Raw genomic sequence first — 16291 nt, 5'->3', positions numbered from 1 at the left:
TTGCTCTTCTCTTTGCTTTTCCGGATTAACTACACCAAAGTCAGATAAGAAAACCATAGTTTTGGAATGACCATTAACATACTTTACAAGGCTCATCTATCACAGTAGATGGAATTCTAACCCTAAATCTGCCAAGATTCTCCTGGAGCTGGGTATGGTGGTGCACATCTGTAAAACCAGTATGTGGGAGGCTGAGACAGAAGGATTGCAGTTTGAGGACAGCCTCAGCAACTTAGACTTTCAGCAACCTAGTGAGACCTTGCTTCAAAATAAAAGATAAAATAGTTTTGAGAGTATAGCTCAGAGGTAGAATGCCCCTGGATTCAATCACCAGTACAACAACAACAACCATAACAAATTCCCTTTGTTTCCTTATCCTAATGGATTTTTATTCACGCATATTGTGATACCCCCCCAGTCAGTACCCATACAAATTCTATTTCTTCCACTCAAAAATTATTATTACAAAATATAAGTCTTTTATAATTTCCCCATTGGGGAATTATTTTTAGAACATTAACATATCATTGCATATTTTTGGAATTAAAGATGTTCTTTTAGATTTATAATATGCTCATTAAGAATTTCAGAAAAAGTGATTTATAAATATCAATTAACATTTTAGTAATGCTTTGTCTCTTATGCTGAATTCCTCACCTCAAGAAAAGAAATAGTATTTTGTAGCATAAAATCAGCCATTAAATTTGGTGTAGCAGTAACATCTCAAACGTGATTGCCTTTACTAAGCACAACAATTAAACACCTTGACCCTAATATTAGGGGGTTAGACAGCCTTACTTTTCTAAAACTGTGACTTGAACCCTAGACACCAATGTTCATTTGATTTGGAAGTTTAGCTGGGTATTAAAGCAGGATGTATTTGCCCTTTTGGTTCTCTACCTGGAATATCCTCCATCGTTGTAAGCTAGTGATGGTGACAACATTTTTATGTTGTTTTTGCCTAAGTCTTCTAATGTATTTGTTAGTTTTTAGGTCACACTTATAATAAAGTGTGAACTAAACATGATGATATGAGTTCTTACTTTTGAATGAAAACACTGATGATCAAGCTATTATTTGAATAAGGTTCTTTATTAAACTCATAAATTTGTGAATATTTTAGAATATTTTGAACTATTATTATACAACATTCTAAAGCAGTAAAAAATTCTTAATTTGGTTATTTAAGACTTCAGTGTTCCTAAGCAGAGCAGGTTGACCATAATCAATATTTGCATAATTTGTCTTTTTGTGTTGTCTCTCCTCTGATGACTAAAATCATCCTTTTATAAATCACCATCTCTTTTTGTATGATTTTTAAAATGTTATGGGAATGATGATTAGTTAATTTATAATGTGCTTATTATCCTTGATGACTGTCATCATGTTTAAAAGAGGAGGCAGAAGATAGAAACTATTTTTGTACCACATCTGAAGAGTTCTTTATAAACTGCATCAACTTTATATAATTGTTTAATATATACTTGCAAGGATTTTTAGGGCTACAATGATATCAGTTCAAAGTTGACTCTTATTACCTTCTTCCTGGTGTGAAGATGAGCGCTTCTACCCAGCTCCTCTTGAGCAAGGCAGTGAACAGCCTCTCTCCCAACCCTCGGATCATCAAGCCACAAGTCTGCCTCCAAGGGGTGAGCGCATCATCTCAGGTGGCTGCTCCTCCCACCTGCACGGCTTCCTGCAGTTTTGTCACTTCTTGCAAATGTTCTGAAGATGGGCTCAGGAGGGCCCGGCCTTTAGCCTGAGCATGTGAAGCAAACTGCAGGACTTGTCACTTTGCTGATTCTCTGTGCCCTGAGAAGCATGGAGCCTTCGCTGCCCTTTTATTCTATCAGTTACTACTGCTTTCCTTTTTCTTTTCTGAATTTTGAAATGTTTTCCAAAAATTAGGTGGAGCCAGGTAACTGTTGTTCTCATGTGTAGGCGGGGTCAGGGGTTTCAGAGCAGCTTAGATTGGAGTTTTGATGCCTTTGCCAGGTTGATTTCAGACGTGACTAAATTCCCTTCCATACCTCCCTTTATTTGAGGTGTAAAATTTAGTTTTTTAGAAATTGAGCTCTGTGTTAGCTTCTTACTTTCAGTGTACATTTTGTTATATCAGAATGTTTAGGTTCTGGTTCCAGTTAAGTCTTCGATTGTGAGCACATCATTTAATGTGTCTGAGTTTTAGAAAACCAATCAGGAACAGGGGCAGTAATTACTTCTTATTTGCCTGTGGGGTTGTTGTGAGAATAGGAACATCAAAAAATTAATGTCTTCATTGTGCTGAAGAGTTTTGTAAAAGAGTAAGGTGATTGGATGATATTACAGTTCTTCTCAGAGATTTTATTCCTTATCCATACGTACGTTTAGGGAGTTAGAATAACTTCCTTTAGAACAGAAATGCTGATGATACCTCAAGCTATTACTTAAATAAGATCATTATGAACATAATAAATTTGTGCATAATTTTAGAATGTTTTAAACACTTATTACTGTACATTTATAATAATTATTGTCTCTATCAATAGGAAGCTTGATACATTTGTATATGTTCCACACAAAGAATCAGGACAATGTGATTAATTTCAGAGTTATTCATAATTGAAATACTTAAAGGTATGGCAGTTGACATATCGACATATGTTTGCCTGTGATCTCCACTTTGGTCAAAGTTTAAAAGCTTAGATTTCTGAAACATTGCTCAGTTTCAGGATGAAAGAGGGGAAAGTCCAAATGCATTAAGATGAATGAAAGTTATTTTCCATGAAACTTCATTGAGTTATCTTATTCAATGACTCTCTTCCCATTTTGTCAAGCTATTTTCCAGTGTCTGCATGCTATTAAAATTTCTTATCCTTTTTTTCTCCCTGAAGTGTAATAATAATGCTATGCAGCTTGCATTTCTGTCCTGGACCAGCTCTCTTCTCTCCACCCCCTTTCTTCCACCCAAAACTCCTGAATCCTCCCAACTCCTTTAATATAATCCTGAAGGTCATACTCTTCAAGATTTATGTATTTGAAATATTTAAATGTAAATGGTTTAATTGTAAAGTTTAAACTTTGGTGTAAGATAGGTATATGTAGGATTCATTAAAAATTTTATTATAGGTTTTCCAGACATATTATATTATAATATATGTAAGTTTATATATTATAAACTTCTAGAGAAAGATTAATGTAAACTCAAGCTAATAATGGTGCAGTTTTATTTCCTAGGTCTTCTATCAAGTTTTAAGATTTCCTTGAGACAGCATGGATCAAGGAGATTTGTCAGTTTTTATTTTGTTCTGCTTATAATTAGGGCCATCTATCATACATTAGAAATGCCATTTTGTGATTTCTAACTTAATTTAATAACCACACAAATATTACTAAATCTGCACTCCAATAAATCGTGATAATGGAGATAGTAGTATTGGAAGCAACACATATGAATTCAAAGTTTTAAGTCATTCAGAAAACAGAAAACTGAGGACAAAGAGGTTCCTCATCAGGACACCAAATGTACTTAATCTTTTGAAGCTCCCTACTTCAGCAAAATATGATATTTGTCAAATATTGGTAAACATGGTTTGCTGTGAAGCCATAGTTTATAATGCCCACAGTGGTCTTGGTAAGGGCCATTGTGGAGTTTTCAGTAGAGTACTGCCTGTGGCAGATGGGGTGAGGGTGGCAGACACAGGGGATATTTATACCAGCCATCTGTCAGGGAATGCATCCAGTCCACCAACAGCTGCTGGAGTGCAGCTTTCTCAAATTGCTAGCCATGTATTTGGATACTTATGCACCAATTGAATAACAGGTAAAATAAATGTTTCTGCATTTACCCATTGAATATCCCATATTTTCTTCCTTTTCCATATTATTTAATAGAGTAATTCCCAGATTATTTCTTTTGAATGTTGACAGTTTGTTGGGTTTATTTCCTTTCACTTTCATGATTCCCAATCTCAGAATGTTTTTTCCCATGGGAAAGAAAGGATACATTTGGATTCAAGCCAGTCTCTAAAGCCACCGGCAGCCTTGGTTGGATTATGAAGATTCCCATGGTCATCCTAGGGCCCATTGCTGGCCAACACTGGAGGCACGTTATAGAAAAGCTGCCTCAGCTGAGCTTCAACTTTAGATCAGACATAGTAAAAAACTTTCCATCAGCGTTCGTATTCCTGTGTATAGCTGTCTGGAGCTATACACATCTGACCAGTTCCCATGAGAAGCCCATTGAAGTTTCTGTGGCTCTGTAAAAATAAACCCAGAAATTCTTAATTGATATTATTTTATCCATCAATATCTTTCTCTTGAGATACAGAATTCAATCTGACTCTATTGCTGTGTTGTTGTTGTTGGTGTGTGTGTGTGTGTGTGTGTGTGTGTGTGTGTGTGTGTGTGTATGTGTGTGTGTTTGGAGTGTAGGCCTACGCTCCAAATTTCCAAGGAAAATTTAGCAAAGACTAATTTTCCTTTAGAATTTAATTTTAATATTATCATTTTAAGTATGGTTTTTGTCACTCCCAATTTCTTTTTTGTTTTTCTTCTCTTTTCTTATTGGTACATGATGATTGCCTAACAGTGGGATTCAGACCAGAAGACACAAACACAGCCAGGCATGGTGGCACACACTTGTAATTCCAATACTTGTGAGGCTGAGACAGGAGAATTGCAGATTTAGTGAGGCCATCTGCAATTTAGTGAGACCCTTTTTTCAAATAAAAATAAAATTAGGGCTCGGGATGTAGCTCAAATGTAGAATTCCTCTGGCTTACACACACACACACACACACACACACACACACACACACACACACACACACAGCTTTTCTCTTATAATGTACAAAGATTTAAAGATTGCTTAACTATAATGTCAATCAGGAATTTATCAAAGCCAGGTGTGTCTCTTTAGGACATGCTAGTAATGATAATTAACTTTTCTTAGAAGATGATAAAAGACTCCCTGACTCATTTTTTTTTAATAAATACTGAAACACCAAGTAGGAGAATATGCGAAATAGAATTTCTTTCTCATTCTTCCTTGATTATTACTTTGTTTAACAGAGGGAGAAATTAACTTTTTGACACTATAATCTGCAAAGCACCTTCAATGAGGAGGTTTTTTTTTAATATTTCAAATATGATTCTGTCTTGAAAACTTTTGGCTGGACAAAAAAAAAAAAAAAAGCCCAAAACAATAAAGTAGAAAATTGCAAAGAATCTTAGGAAAGAACAAAGGTATTTGCTGTATTTGTTTAACCTTTTCAGGCTTTACCCAGCTGAGGACTTGATTACATTTGTTTTCAAGCCAGGAAAAAGACTAAGTTGTATAGTCAATAAGATGCAAAATGTTCTTAGATGCAATAATTATCTGGTGGTTTTAAAATATAATGTAATTTGGTGATTTACTTCAGTGAAATATACGAATTTCTAATAGATGAGCAGGCCAGACTTAAATTTAATTAGATTTGAAGACAACTTTGTAACTTGATATGTTATCTCTATTTTTTACTCAGTGACATGGATTAATAGATAATTAAGTTATGTTAATCAGGTACTTATGCTGGTTATTCTAGACAAAATAAACATGTGGTCACATTTCTTTTTAATGAAATCTATATCATGGACATTACTATTTCAGTGTTTATATGTCATTATGAGTTTTATGTTCACTTGAGGCAGTATTCAACATGAGTTGGAAAATTTTCATAATGTGAAGTTCATTAATTTATTTCATATTGATATTTAAGCCAATAAACATAAAATACATAATGGTAGTCCATTATGTTTTGTCCATTAGTATTTCCATATGCCCTTTTTAACTTCCAAATGAATGAAAATGTGTTAGTTTTTTTTTTTAGTTTGTTTGTGACTTGAATGCATTACTGAAGAAGGAAAATCAATTTTCTTTCTAAATCTTAGATTGCTATATAATTTACACAATCAAACAGGAAAAAAACACAATAATGATCACTCTAACTCATGTAGCTTTTATTTTCTGAAAAGATAGCTCTTTTGGAAAGATCAAAGCAGTCTAAATTTTTTAATAAAAAAGTGTGTGTGTGTGTGTGTGTGTGTGTGTGTGTGTGTTCGTTCATGGTACTAGAGATTGAATCCAGGGATGTCTCTGAGGTACACGAAGACCTATTTAATTTTTTTTTTTTTTTTGAAACAAGGTCTCACTAAGTAACCACACTGGCCTGGAACCTGTGATCTTCCAGTGTCAGCCTCCTAAATACTGATATTACAGGTGTGCTTCAGTCTAAATGTTTTAAAAATTATGTACTTTCTGTAAAGTAAAATGCTCTCTTAGTGTCTTCTTTAACAGAGAAATGAGTGCATTGAAAGACTAGAGTCACATCATCAAAAGTGAGTTCAGGACAGAGTGTAGATACTTTGAGCATATCGGTAGGAAGGAGGTGGGCAGGCTGCACTTCCTACAGCTGTTGAGGCAGAAGCATGGCTGTGTGGAGGTTATGAACAGTGATCCACAAAGGTCATGGAGATTCGGATCACCACCCCCCTCCGCTGCTTAAAGAACTTTCATTCCAGTTAGGGGCTCAAGGACAAGCTTTACTGTCTAGGTAAACAAAGGTTATTATATCATATCCCCACTCACTTTTCTCCTTTGTTTTTCAACATCTAGAAGCATTTATAATGTGCTGGGATTTTGTGATTTTTCTGCTTCAACCCATGTTCTTTTCAGATCTAAACGAGTGTGGCCTGAAGCCTCGGCCCTGTAAGCACAGGTGCATGAACACTTTCGGCAGTTACAAGTGCTACTGTCTCAACGGATATATGCTCATGCCGGATGGGTCCTGCTCAAGTATGTCAGGAATTTTAACTGTTTTATAAGTGCTGGGGGCTTGATTTCTGATGTGCTCTGGTAGCATGCCTTTGCAAGAGTGGCCTCTCAAGCCCTCCCAAACAGGACATGTGCATGTGTTTATGTGTCTGCTGAGGAATGAAAATCAAAACAAGAGGTACTCATTTTAGAGATATAACATTCTTTTACTATGAGTGCCAATATTAAATTGATTTGAAAATGTTATTTACAAGAATCTCAGAATTGAGGACATTTCCTAATGTTTTTGCTAGCATATTTAACCCATTCTTCTACTTGAGCCTAGAATAACTATTTCAAATACAAAGAAAGAAATAACTATTCTAGGTGTAAAGAATCATTAATGATTATTTGGCTACTGCTCAGAGAGAATCCATCACATCTGTTGAGTGATTCTAAATCATTGATAAAAGCCTTCTCACTTCATTTTTATAATTCTTTATAATAATTTGAAGACTCCTAGACTTTACAGTAGTCTAGGACTCTTCTAAAATAACTATTTCCAAGTTTAAATAAATATAATATCAGAAAAGTAGATTTTATGTATAACAATGTAAGACAGAAATGTATGGCATTCCCCACTACCATTTGATGTGTTCATAGGATGGACAATGCCCTACAGTCCTCTGCAGGCTAAACACTGAACTGAGCTTGTATTTATAAGACACGCAACAATTAATGACTTGACTTTTATTTTACCAAATGCCAGTTAACTAGGCTTCATCTCATAAAGTAAAGAAAAGGCTTGCTAATTTTATTTAGCATTGTTTAAACATGGCAATAGGACTTCTTGACATGAAGTGAGTACCTGGCTAATAGCATGCTAGAGCCTTCTAACACTGTGCAGCTCACTGGGGAATCTCCTGCCATCCTCTAGAGACATGGAATAGGCAGTTATGATCCTGACTTGGACATATTGGTTAAAAACAACATTTAGCTTAACCCCTGGAAGATTTTCCAGATAATTTATGTGTGCTAAAATTTTACGTTTGACTTTTTATGGGGCTGGGAGTTGAACCTGGGGCCGTCTATCTCTGAGCTACACCCTTATCCCCTTTTTTAAAACAGGGTTCCACTAGGTTGCTGAGAGCTTCACTAAGTTGCTGATGTTAGCCTGAGACCTGCTATCCTCCTGTGTCAGCCTCCCAAGTACTGGGGTTACAGGCATGTGCCACTACACCTGGCTTGACTTATAATTCTTTAGAAGCATTAAATGTCTTCTCCAAATGGTTGAACAGAGCTGCTCACTTCTTAATCATGCTTGCAGAAAGGGAGGGTTCTCTCTCCCCCTATTTTTTACTTTCTTTAGAATGTTGACTCATTGTGGCCTCTTTGTCTTCACTATTGATTCAGTCATTGTTCTTAACACAAGTGAAAAACATATTTAAATTACAGACTTTTGTTTTATCCCTGAGTCAGCCAGCCACTCTCTTTCCAGGTGCCCTGACTTGCTCCATGGCCAACTGTCAGTATGGCTGTGATGTGGTCAAAGGGCAGATCCGATGCCAGTGTCCCTCCCCTGGCCTGCAGCTGGCTCCCGACGGGAGGACCTGTGTGGGTGAGTTGTAGCATCCAGTGTCTGTCAATAGCCTCATGGGATGAAGGTAATGAGATCAAGGGGCAAGGCAGTTACTTATATCTATTTCTTATGTGCCAGATGGCATCAGATATCTCAGAAGAGGACCTCTCTATGAGTGACCATGGGAGTCTTGTTTCCCCCAAACAGCAAGGGGCAGGGAGAAGATTCAGGCAGGGGAATCATATGTGCAAAGACACTGAGGTTCAGGCAGCACAGTATTCAAGGAAACAAGACCTCAGGATTTCTAGAATGCCCAAGGCCAGGGGGAGTGATGTAATGGGGCAGGTGAGCAGGACTGGATTATTTGTGGTGTACCACAGCGGTTGTATTTTGTTTTCCAGAAATGAAGAAGGCAGTGTAGAATTGTGCTGAGTCTGGGCTTTGGTTTCAACCTAGGCTCTGTCAAACAGATATGTAGCATTATTTAAGCAGGATACTTCCTTTCTTTGAATGGGAATAAAGCTACGTAGAACAAACCACTGGAAGAATTGAATAAGATCATGTGTTCAAGAGTATTCACAGTACCTAGCATGTTGTAATCACTGAATGGAGGAATTTGGTAATCAATAAATATTTATTGACTACTTTCTAAGCTCTAGACACTGAACTAAGTGCCAGTTATACAGTAGTGGACAATGTAGGCAAGATTTTTATCCTCATAGGACTGACTGTATTTTGGGGAAGAGAAAATAAGTAAGTGTTCAATAAAAGTATAGACCATGCTAAATGTTAACAAGAGATAATAAGAATAAAAAAAAAAACTATAAAGCATCTGTTTTAGGCAGTAATGGTCAGGGAAATCACAAAATACCTGGGCCACTAGCCATGTGAAGAACCAGAGAAGAGGTAAAAATCTTGTAGGGTTTTGTCTCCTCTTGCAGCAGGATAGAGGTTGGCCTGTGTGAGGGTTTTTTGTTTGTTTTTTTTTTTTCTTTTTGGTGGTACTGGGGGTGGAACCCAGAGGATTTCTACCTCCGGGCTATACTCCCAGACCTATTTTATATTTTTTTTGGAAACAGGGTCTCACTAGGTTGCTGAGAGCCTCACTAAGTAGCTGAGGCTGGCTTCGAACCCGTGCGATCCTCCTGTCTCAGCCTCCCAAGCGCGGGGATTACAAGCGTGTGCCACCACGCCCGGCTCTGTGTGAGGTTTTTAAAGAAGGCAGTCAGTGTGGCTTAAGTGTGCAGTGTGAGCTTGCAGGCAGCGGCTAGAGAAGCAACCAGTAAGGTGAGTAAGGGCTACTGACTCCAGGCCTTGGGAAGAGAGGTGGATTTAATTCCAAAAGCAAGTAGACACACAGCTGAAAGGTTTGAGCACAGTAAGATCTGATCTTATGTTCCAGGGGAATCATTTTGAGAGTTCAATAGAGAATACTTGGAGGGGATAAGACTGTTAACAAAAATACCAGATTGGAACCTCTGCTAAGCAACTAACTTAGGAGACCATGGCTGGGAAGAGGGTAGTGGTGGTGGGTAGACAGGTTCCAATAGTTTTTCAGTAGAATTAACTGAACATGGTGATGTGGGAGTTAAGGAAAAGAGATTTGTCAAGGATAACTCATGTGTCCTGTTCAAGCAACCATGTAGACACGATGCAGTGTGTAAGAAAAGAAAAGCTTTGTTGAGGAGGATGGGTGGAAATTTAGAGATGTCGACTTTATGTGGCCCATGTTGGCAAACAGCTGGACGCCATCTATGATGAGCTATCCTATTCCAGGAATAGTTTCCACTCGTTCATTTTAAAGCTCACTCCATGTGAACACCCTTCCTAAGATGCACCTGACTTCTGTTTCCAGATGTTGATGAATGTGCTACTGGAAGAGTCTCCTGCCCTAGGTTTAGACAGTGTGTCAACACTTTTGGAAGCTACATCTGCAAGTGTCACAATGGCTTCGACCTCATGTACATTGGGGGCAAATACCAGTGTCACGGTAATGAAACTCAGCCATGGCTTTGTGTTGTTTCTTCCCATATCACCGAAGGGTCCTGTATTGTGGTGGGTGGGATGTCAGGACAGGGGAGGGTACTGGCATTAAGTTAAGCCAGTTAATGTGCAGTTCAGCCACTAGTACTGCTGGTTCTACCTGTACTTTATTTATTATGTTTATTTGCTGATTTTACATAGGCCTTTATAGTGCAAAAATCATTTTTAACGCGGTCTACATTTTTTATATCATCATATTTGTTTCCTAAGTAAACCACTCTTTTCCCTACTTCCTGATACAGATATAGATGAATGCTCTCTTGGTCAGCATCAGTGCAGCCCCTTTGCTCGGTGCTACAACCTACATGGGTCCTACAAGTGTAAATGTAAAGATGGATACGAGGGCGATGGACTGAGCTGTGTGTGTGAGTAATGCTTGTCTTTCAGCTCTAGATTCCAGCAGGAAATGCAGGATTATACAAGAGCCATTGCTAGGAAAGATTAAAAAACACAATTTTCAAAAACATGTAGTTTTTATAGCTAGTATTATGAGTCTGTGCTTTCCACAAACCATAAAATGACATGTGCAGGAACTTTTAAAAACTAAAATCTCAGTAATATATTCTAATATTAAAAGCATTAGAATTTCTTTCTCCTCCTTCTTTCTTCTGTGTGTGGTACTGGGAATTGAATCAGAGGGCACTTTACCACTGAGCTACACCCCTAGCCCTTCTTTTTTTTCTTACCCCTTAAATTTTTCATTTTGAAAACAGAGTCTCCATAAGGCCAAGGCTGGCCTTAAACTCGTAGTCCTCCTGCCTCAGCCTCCTTAGTGGCTCACATTACAGATATGTGTACCACCATATCTGTCTAAAAACATGGGAATTTCTCAACTGAAATCTCTCAATAGCTATCATTCAGCTAGAAAAAAATTACAGAGTACTGAGAATTAGATTTTGTTAAAATCAAATTAATATTTATCATTAGCATTAGATTATGAAGATGTGACTATATTCCACACAATGCTCCTGTGGTTTGTGCTTCTTACCTCTACTATTAAAATATTTTCCATATTTCTTTCCTTTATTTTCAGAACTGTTTTTCTCTTACTTACAAGTTCTGTGAACTATATGTTGTAGTAGTGATATGTTGGCAGTATGTTTCATATCACATGAAAAAGTGCATGCTAAGGTGAAAGTTTTACAAACCAATGGCCTTAATTTAGCATTTCATAGAACACTGAGTAAATTTTTAAATTTTCTGAGTAAAATATTTACTGAGAACCATGAGGCATAAAATCATAGGGATTAAAGGATTTTGAAGGGTCATGAAGTCATTCCTAGTCTGGAGTGTATCCTTCCAGGAAGATTAAATATTGATTTTTTTGGTGAAGAGTATCAAGGGAAAAGTTTCCACAGATGATCTTTATAAAATCTGAAAATTTATTTTTAGAAAACAATTATATAAATTTGTAAAAGGGAAAAAAACCAGCTATAAAACCATATATAGAACATTTGCTCAAACTGATTTTATAAGAACTGAATTTATATAAGATGTAGATTAGAAAAGTATCAGTCTTTAGATAATTCTAAACACAATTTTATAATGTATATGATATGGAGTGTCACTTAACATAGACTCTTACTATACATTTCTCATGTTGATAAAAACTTGTCTCTTATTTAAAAAAAACTCGCTGATTTCTATTTATTACAATTTTACAAAACTTTAAAAGATTTTGTGTTCAAATAATATATATTCATCATAGAGTACCAATATTTTTTGCATGCATCCAAACACACACAAACATTTATACATGTATTTATTATTTGCAAATTAGCTTTACTTAATGTAGGGAATAATTTCAATGTGAAAAGTGAGACTAGTTGGCATAAGGGATTTCCATGTTTGTTTGTTTGTTTGTTTGTTTTTTCAGTATGGCAGACAGAGTTCAGGACCTAACACATAATAGACAAGTGCTTTATTACCGAGCTATATCTCCAGCCCCAAGTATCTTATTTTCACAGTTTTATGTTTTCTTTTTAAGAGAGAGCAATGGTTACATGCTAATTAAATGTTTTTATTCCTTCAGATATTCCCAAAGTTATGATTGAACCTTCAGGTCCAATTCATATACCAGAGGGCAATGGTACTGTTTTAAAAGGTGACGGAGGACATAATAATTGGATTCCTGATATCCGAAGTACTAGGTGGCCTCTGAAGACACCATACATTCCTCCTGTCATCACCAAGACACCCACTTTTATGCCAACAACAAGACCTACACCAAAGCCAACACCACAGCCTACTCCTCCTCCACCACCACCCCCACTGCCAACTGAGCCCAGAACAACTCCTCCTCCACCAACCCCAGGAAGGCCAACCACCAGACCAGTAACAGTAGTACCAGCTACCAGTACATCTGCAAGAGGCACTACAGTTGACAACCGGATACAGACAGATCCTCAGAAACCCAGAGGAGATGTGTTCAGTAAGTCACATGTTATCTTTTTTTAAAAAAAACATTTGTATATATGTGATTTATTTTTTATTGGTACATTGTAGTCATACATCTTAATGGAGTCCAAGATGGTGGAGGCATACATGCATGCATCAGTCAGTTAGCCCTTCCCCAATTCCTACCTCATTCCCTCCCACTTTCCTTCTTCTCATGTTTGGTTTACTGATTGATTTTGATTGTTTGTGAGTATATTAGGGAATTTCCCTCTTCCCACCTTCCATCACCCTTAGTTAGGTCACCTTATTTGCTCATCTATGGTTTCTCCTTCTTTGTCTAGAGTTTCTCTTATGACACTTTTTCTCCCTAGTTTCTGCATATTAGGGAGAGCAACTGATTTTTTACTTTTTGTGACTAATTTCACTTAGCATAATGTTCTCTAGTTCCATCTATTTCACTGTAAATGACATGATTTTGTTTTTCTTTACAGCTAAGTAAAATTCTATTGTGTACATATCCCATAGTTTTGTAATCCATTCATCTGTTGATGGACATCTTGGCTGATTCCATAGTTTGGCTATGGTGAATTGTGCGGCTAATGAACAGATACACATGTATTCGTTTGGTAGTTTAGTTTCCATTCTTTTGGGTAGATACCCAGAAGTGGTATTGCTGGTTCATATGGTAGGTTCATTTCTACTCTTCTGAAGATCCTCCATACTGTTTTCCAAAGTGGTTGCACTAATGTGCAATCCCACCAACAATGTATTAGAGTTCCCACTTCTCTATACCCTTGTCAGCACTTGTTGTTGTTTGTGTTTTGAATGATTGCCATTCTAATTGGAGTTAGGTGAAATCAGAGGGTAGTTTTGATTTGCATCTCTCTGTTTTCTAATGGTGTTGAACATTTTTTCATACATTTATTGGCCATTTGAATTTCTTCCTTTGTGAAGTGTCTATTTAGTTCACTTATCATTTTTTATGGGTTGTTTTCTCAGCAGTAGTTTCTTGAGTTCTCTGCATATTCTAGATATTACTCCTCTATCAGGGGTAGTTGGAAAAAAATTTATTATGACTCTCTGATGAGGTTCTTGGTAGTTTCTTTTGCTGTAAGAAGCTCTTTATTTAATGTAATTTAATGTATTGATCCTTCTTTTAATTTGTTGTGCCTTTGGGGTATTGTTAAGAAAGTTTTACCTGTGCCTATGTGTTGCACTGTTGGACTTCTCTTCAAGGAGCTGCAAGGTCTCTGGTCTGATTTCCAAGTCTTTGATCCATCTTGAATTGACTCTTATGTAGAGTGAGAAAGTGGGATTTATTTCCATTTTTATGCATGTGATTAACCAGTTTTGTCAACACCATTTGTTGAAGAAGCTTTTTTCCAGTGTATGTTTATAGCCCCTTTGTCAAAAATCAATTGGCACTAAGTGTGTGGATTTGTTTCTAAATCTTTTATTTTGCTCCATTAGTCTATATGTCTGTTTTTTTTTTTCAGTAGTAGGGATGGAACCCAGGGGCATTCTTTCTCCAAGATACACCCAAATATTTTTATTTATTTATTTCTGATACAGGGTCTCACTGGTTTGCAAAGGACCTCACGAAGTAGCTGAGGCTATCCATGAACTCTGATCCTCTGGTTTCAGCCTCCTGAATGCTGGGATTACAAGCATGCACCACCACACCCAGCTTATATGTCTGTTTTTGTGTCAGCACCATGCTGTTTTTATTGCTATGACTTTGTAGTGTAGTTTGAAATCAGGTACTGTGATGCCTCCTGTATGGTTCTTGTTGCTGAGAACTACTTTGGCTATTCTGGGTTTTCTGTTGTTCCAAATTAATTTAAGGGATGATTTTCTTTATGTCTGTCAGGAATGACCTTAGTAATATAATGAGTATTGCATTGAATCTGTAGATTACCTTTGGGAAAATGGCCATTTTGATGATATTTATTCTGCTTATTCAAGAGCATAGATGATCTTCCTGTCTCCTAAGATCTTGTTTCTTTTTTCAGTGTTTTATAATTTTCCTTGTAGAGGTTTTTCCTCCTTGGTTAGGTTTATTCTTGTTATCATCTTTTTAATAGGCCCTTTATGATAACATTTTTCCCACAGGCCATGTCTTAAATAAGAATAAGCTGATATACTAAGTGTGGTGGTATGCACCTATAATTCCCATACTTGGGAGGCTGAGACAAGAGAATCACAGGTTTGAGGCCAGTCTCAGCTATTTAGCAAGAGCCTGTTTAGCTCAGAGGTAGAATTTTCCTGGGCTCATATTCCCAGTACAAAAAAAAAAAAAAAAAAAAAAAAGATTAAACTGGATGAAAAAAAATCTAGTTGTATAAAATTTTATATCCCTATTGACAAATATTATTACTTTGTGGGTTTTTTTGTTGTTGTTCTTTTGTGGACCTGAGTATGGAACCCAAGGACATTCGACCTCTGAGGTATATCCCCCGCCCTATTTTTATTCTTTATTTTGAAACAGGGTCTCTAAGTTTCTGTGGGCCTCACTAAGTAGCTGAGGCTGTCTGTGGTTCTCCAGTCTCAGCCTCCAGAATCCTGGGATTACAATCATATGCCACCATGTCCAGCTGACAAATATTATTTTAAAAAAACCTGTGTAAAGCCAGGGGTAGTGGTGAATACTTGCAATCCCAGCATTTGGGAAGCTGAGAAAGGAGGACTGAGGTTTGAGGACAGCCTCAGCTCCTACTTAGTGAGGCCCTTTGCAACTCATTGAGACCCTGTATCAAAAAACAAAGAATAAAAAAGGGGGGGCAAGGGATATAGCTCAGAGGTAGACGTCCCTGGGTTCCCCAGTACCGCAATTAAAAAAAAAAAAAACTATCACAAAGTCACAGGGAAGATCACAGCTCTTTTCCAGTAGAAAAGTTAACTTAGTTTGCTTTACCTGAAAACTCTCGGAGATGGGGCATTTACCATATCCCATGCCATCTAACTTTTAATCTGAGTGTCCTTTCATTCAGTGAGGAGTTGTGAGTGCCTTTTATAGTGTCAGGACGTGTACCAGACATTGGGCTTACAGAAAGAAAAGGCTACAGTTTGGGGGACAGTCACCCAGGAGACCATTGTACTGTATTCGTTAAAGAGATTTGTGTAGGACATTATGGAAATAGAAAGAAGGATGCATAGTCAAATTTTGGGTGTAGAACATTCAGGGAGGGCTTTCTGAGTGAAACGGGGGCAAAGAGGGTGAGAAAAAGAAGCATGTAGTTAGTAAGTAGAGCAAGAGCAGAGAAGGAGAAACGAAACTGCCCACTAGCTGGAGGGACAGAGAAGCAGCCAGCCACCCCTGGGCTCACTGGAAACTGGCAACTGGCTCTAGCCTGGTCCAGATTGCATGCAAGACTCCCCACTTTTAACAGGGCAGTGGGTAGAGGGTGGCACCACCACTGGAGAGAGAGGGCCTGGGAAGAGAAGCAAACTTAAACAGAGGAAAAGGTAGTTCTCTTATTGCCAGACCAGAAACTGTTTTT

The 16291-nt window shown here is 37.4% G+C and overlaps 1 protein-coding gene across 3 annotated transcripts in view; it reads left to right on the top strand.

The window, feature by feature from the left end:
- The window catches only part of NPNT (nephronectin), a gene marked incomplete at its 3' end in the record, with an annotated part of 79034 nt that overhangs the window by 36486 nt on the left and 26257 nt on the right, over positions 1-16291 (top strand). For all 3 annotated transcript variants that reach the window (XM_080696991.1, XM_080696993.1, XM_080696992.1), the window contains 5 exons: positions 6695-6814; positions 8271-8390; positions 10207-10341; positions 10637-10759; positions 12427-12825. In XM_080696991.1, coding sequence (XP_080553117.1) covers positions 6742-6814; positions 8271-8390; positions 10207-10341; positions 10637-10759; positions 12427-12825 — 850 coding nt within the window. In that variant the 5' untranslated portion in view covers positions 6695-6741. The remainder of the gene's footprint in view (positions 1-6694; positions 6815-8270; positions 8391-10206; positions 10342-10636; positions 10760-12426; positions 12826-16291) is intronic.

Source organism: Muscardinus avellanarius (genome assembly GCF_963383645.1).
Source record: "Muscardinus avellanarius genome assembly, chromosome: 6".
In the NCBI taxonomy this organism is placed as follows: domain Eukaryota; kingdom Metazoa; phylum Chordata; class Mammalia; order Rodentia; family Gliridae; genus Muscardinus; species Muscardinus avellanarius.
Note: the sequence above shows the minus strand (reverse complement) of the source record. Positions and strands in the feature narration are given on the sequence as shown.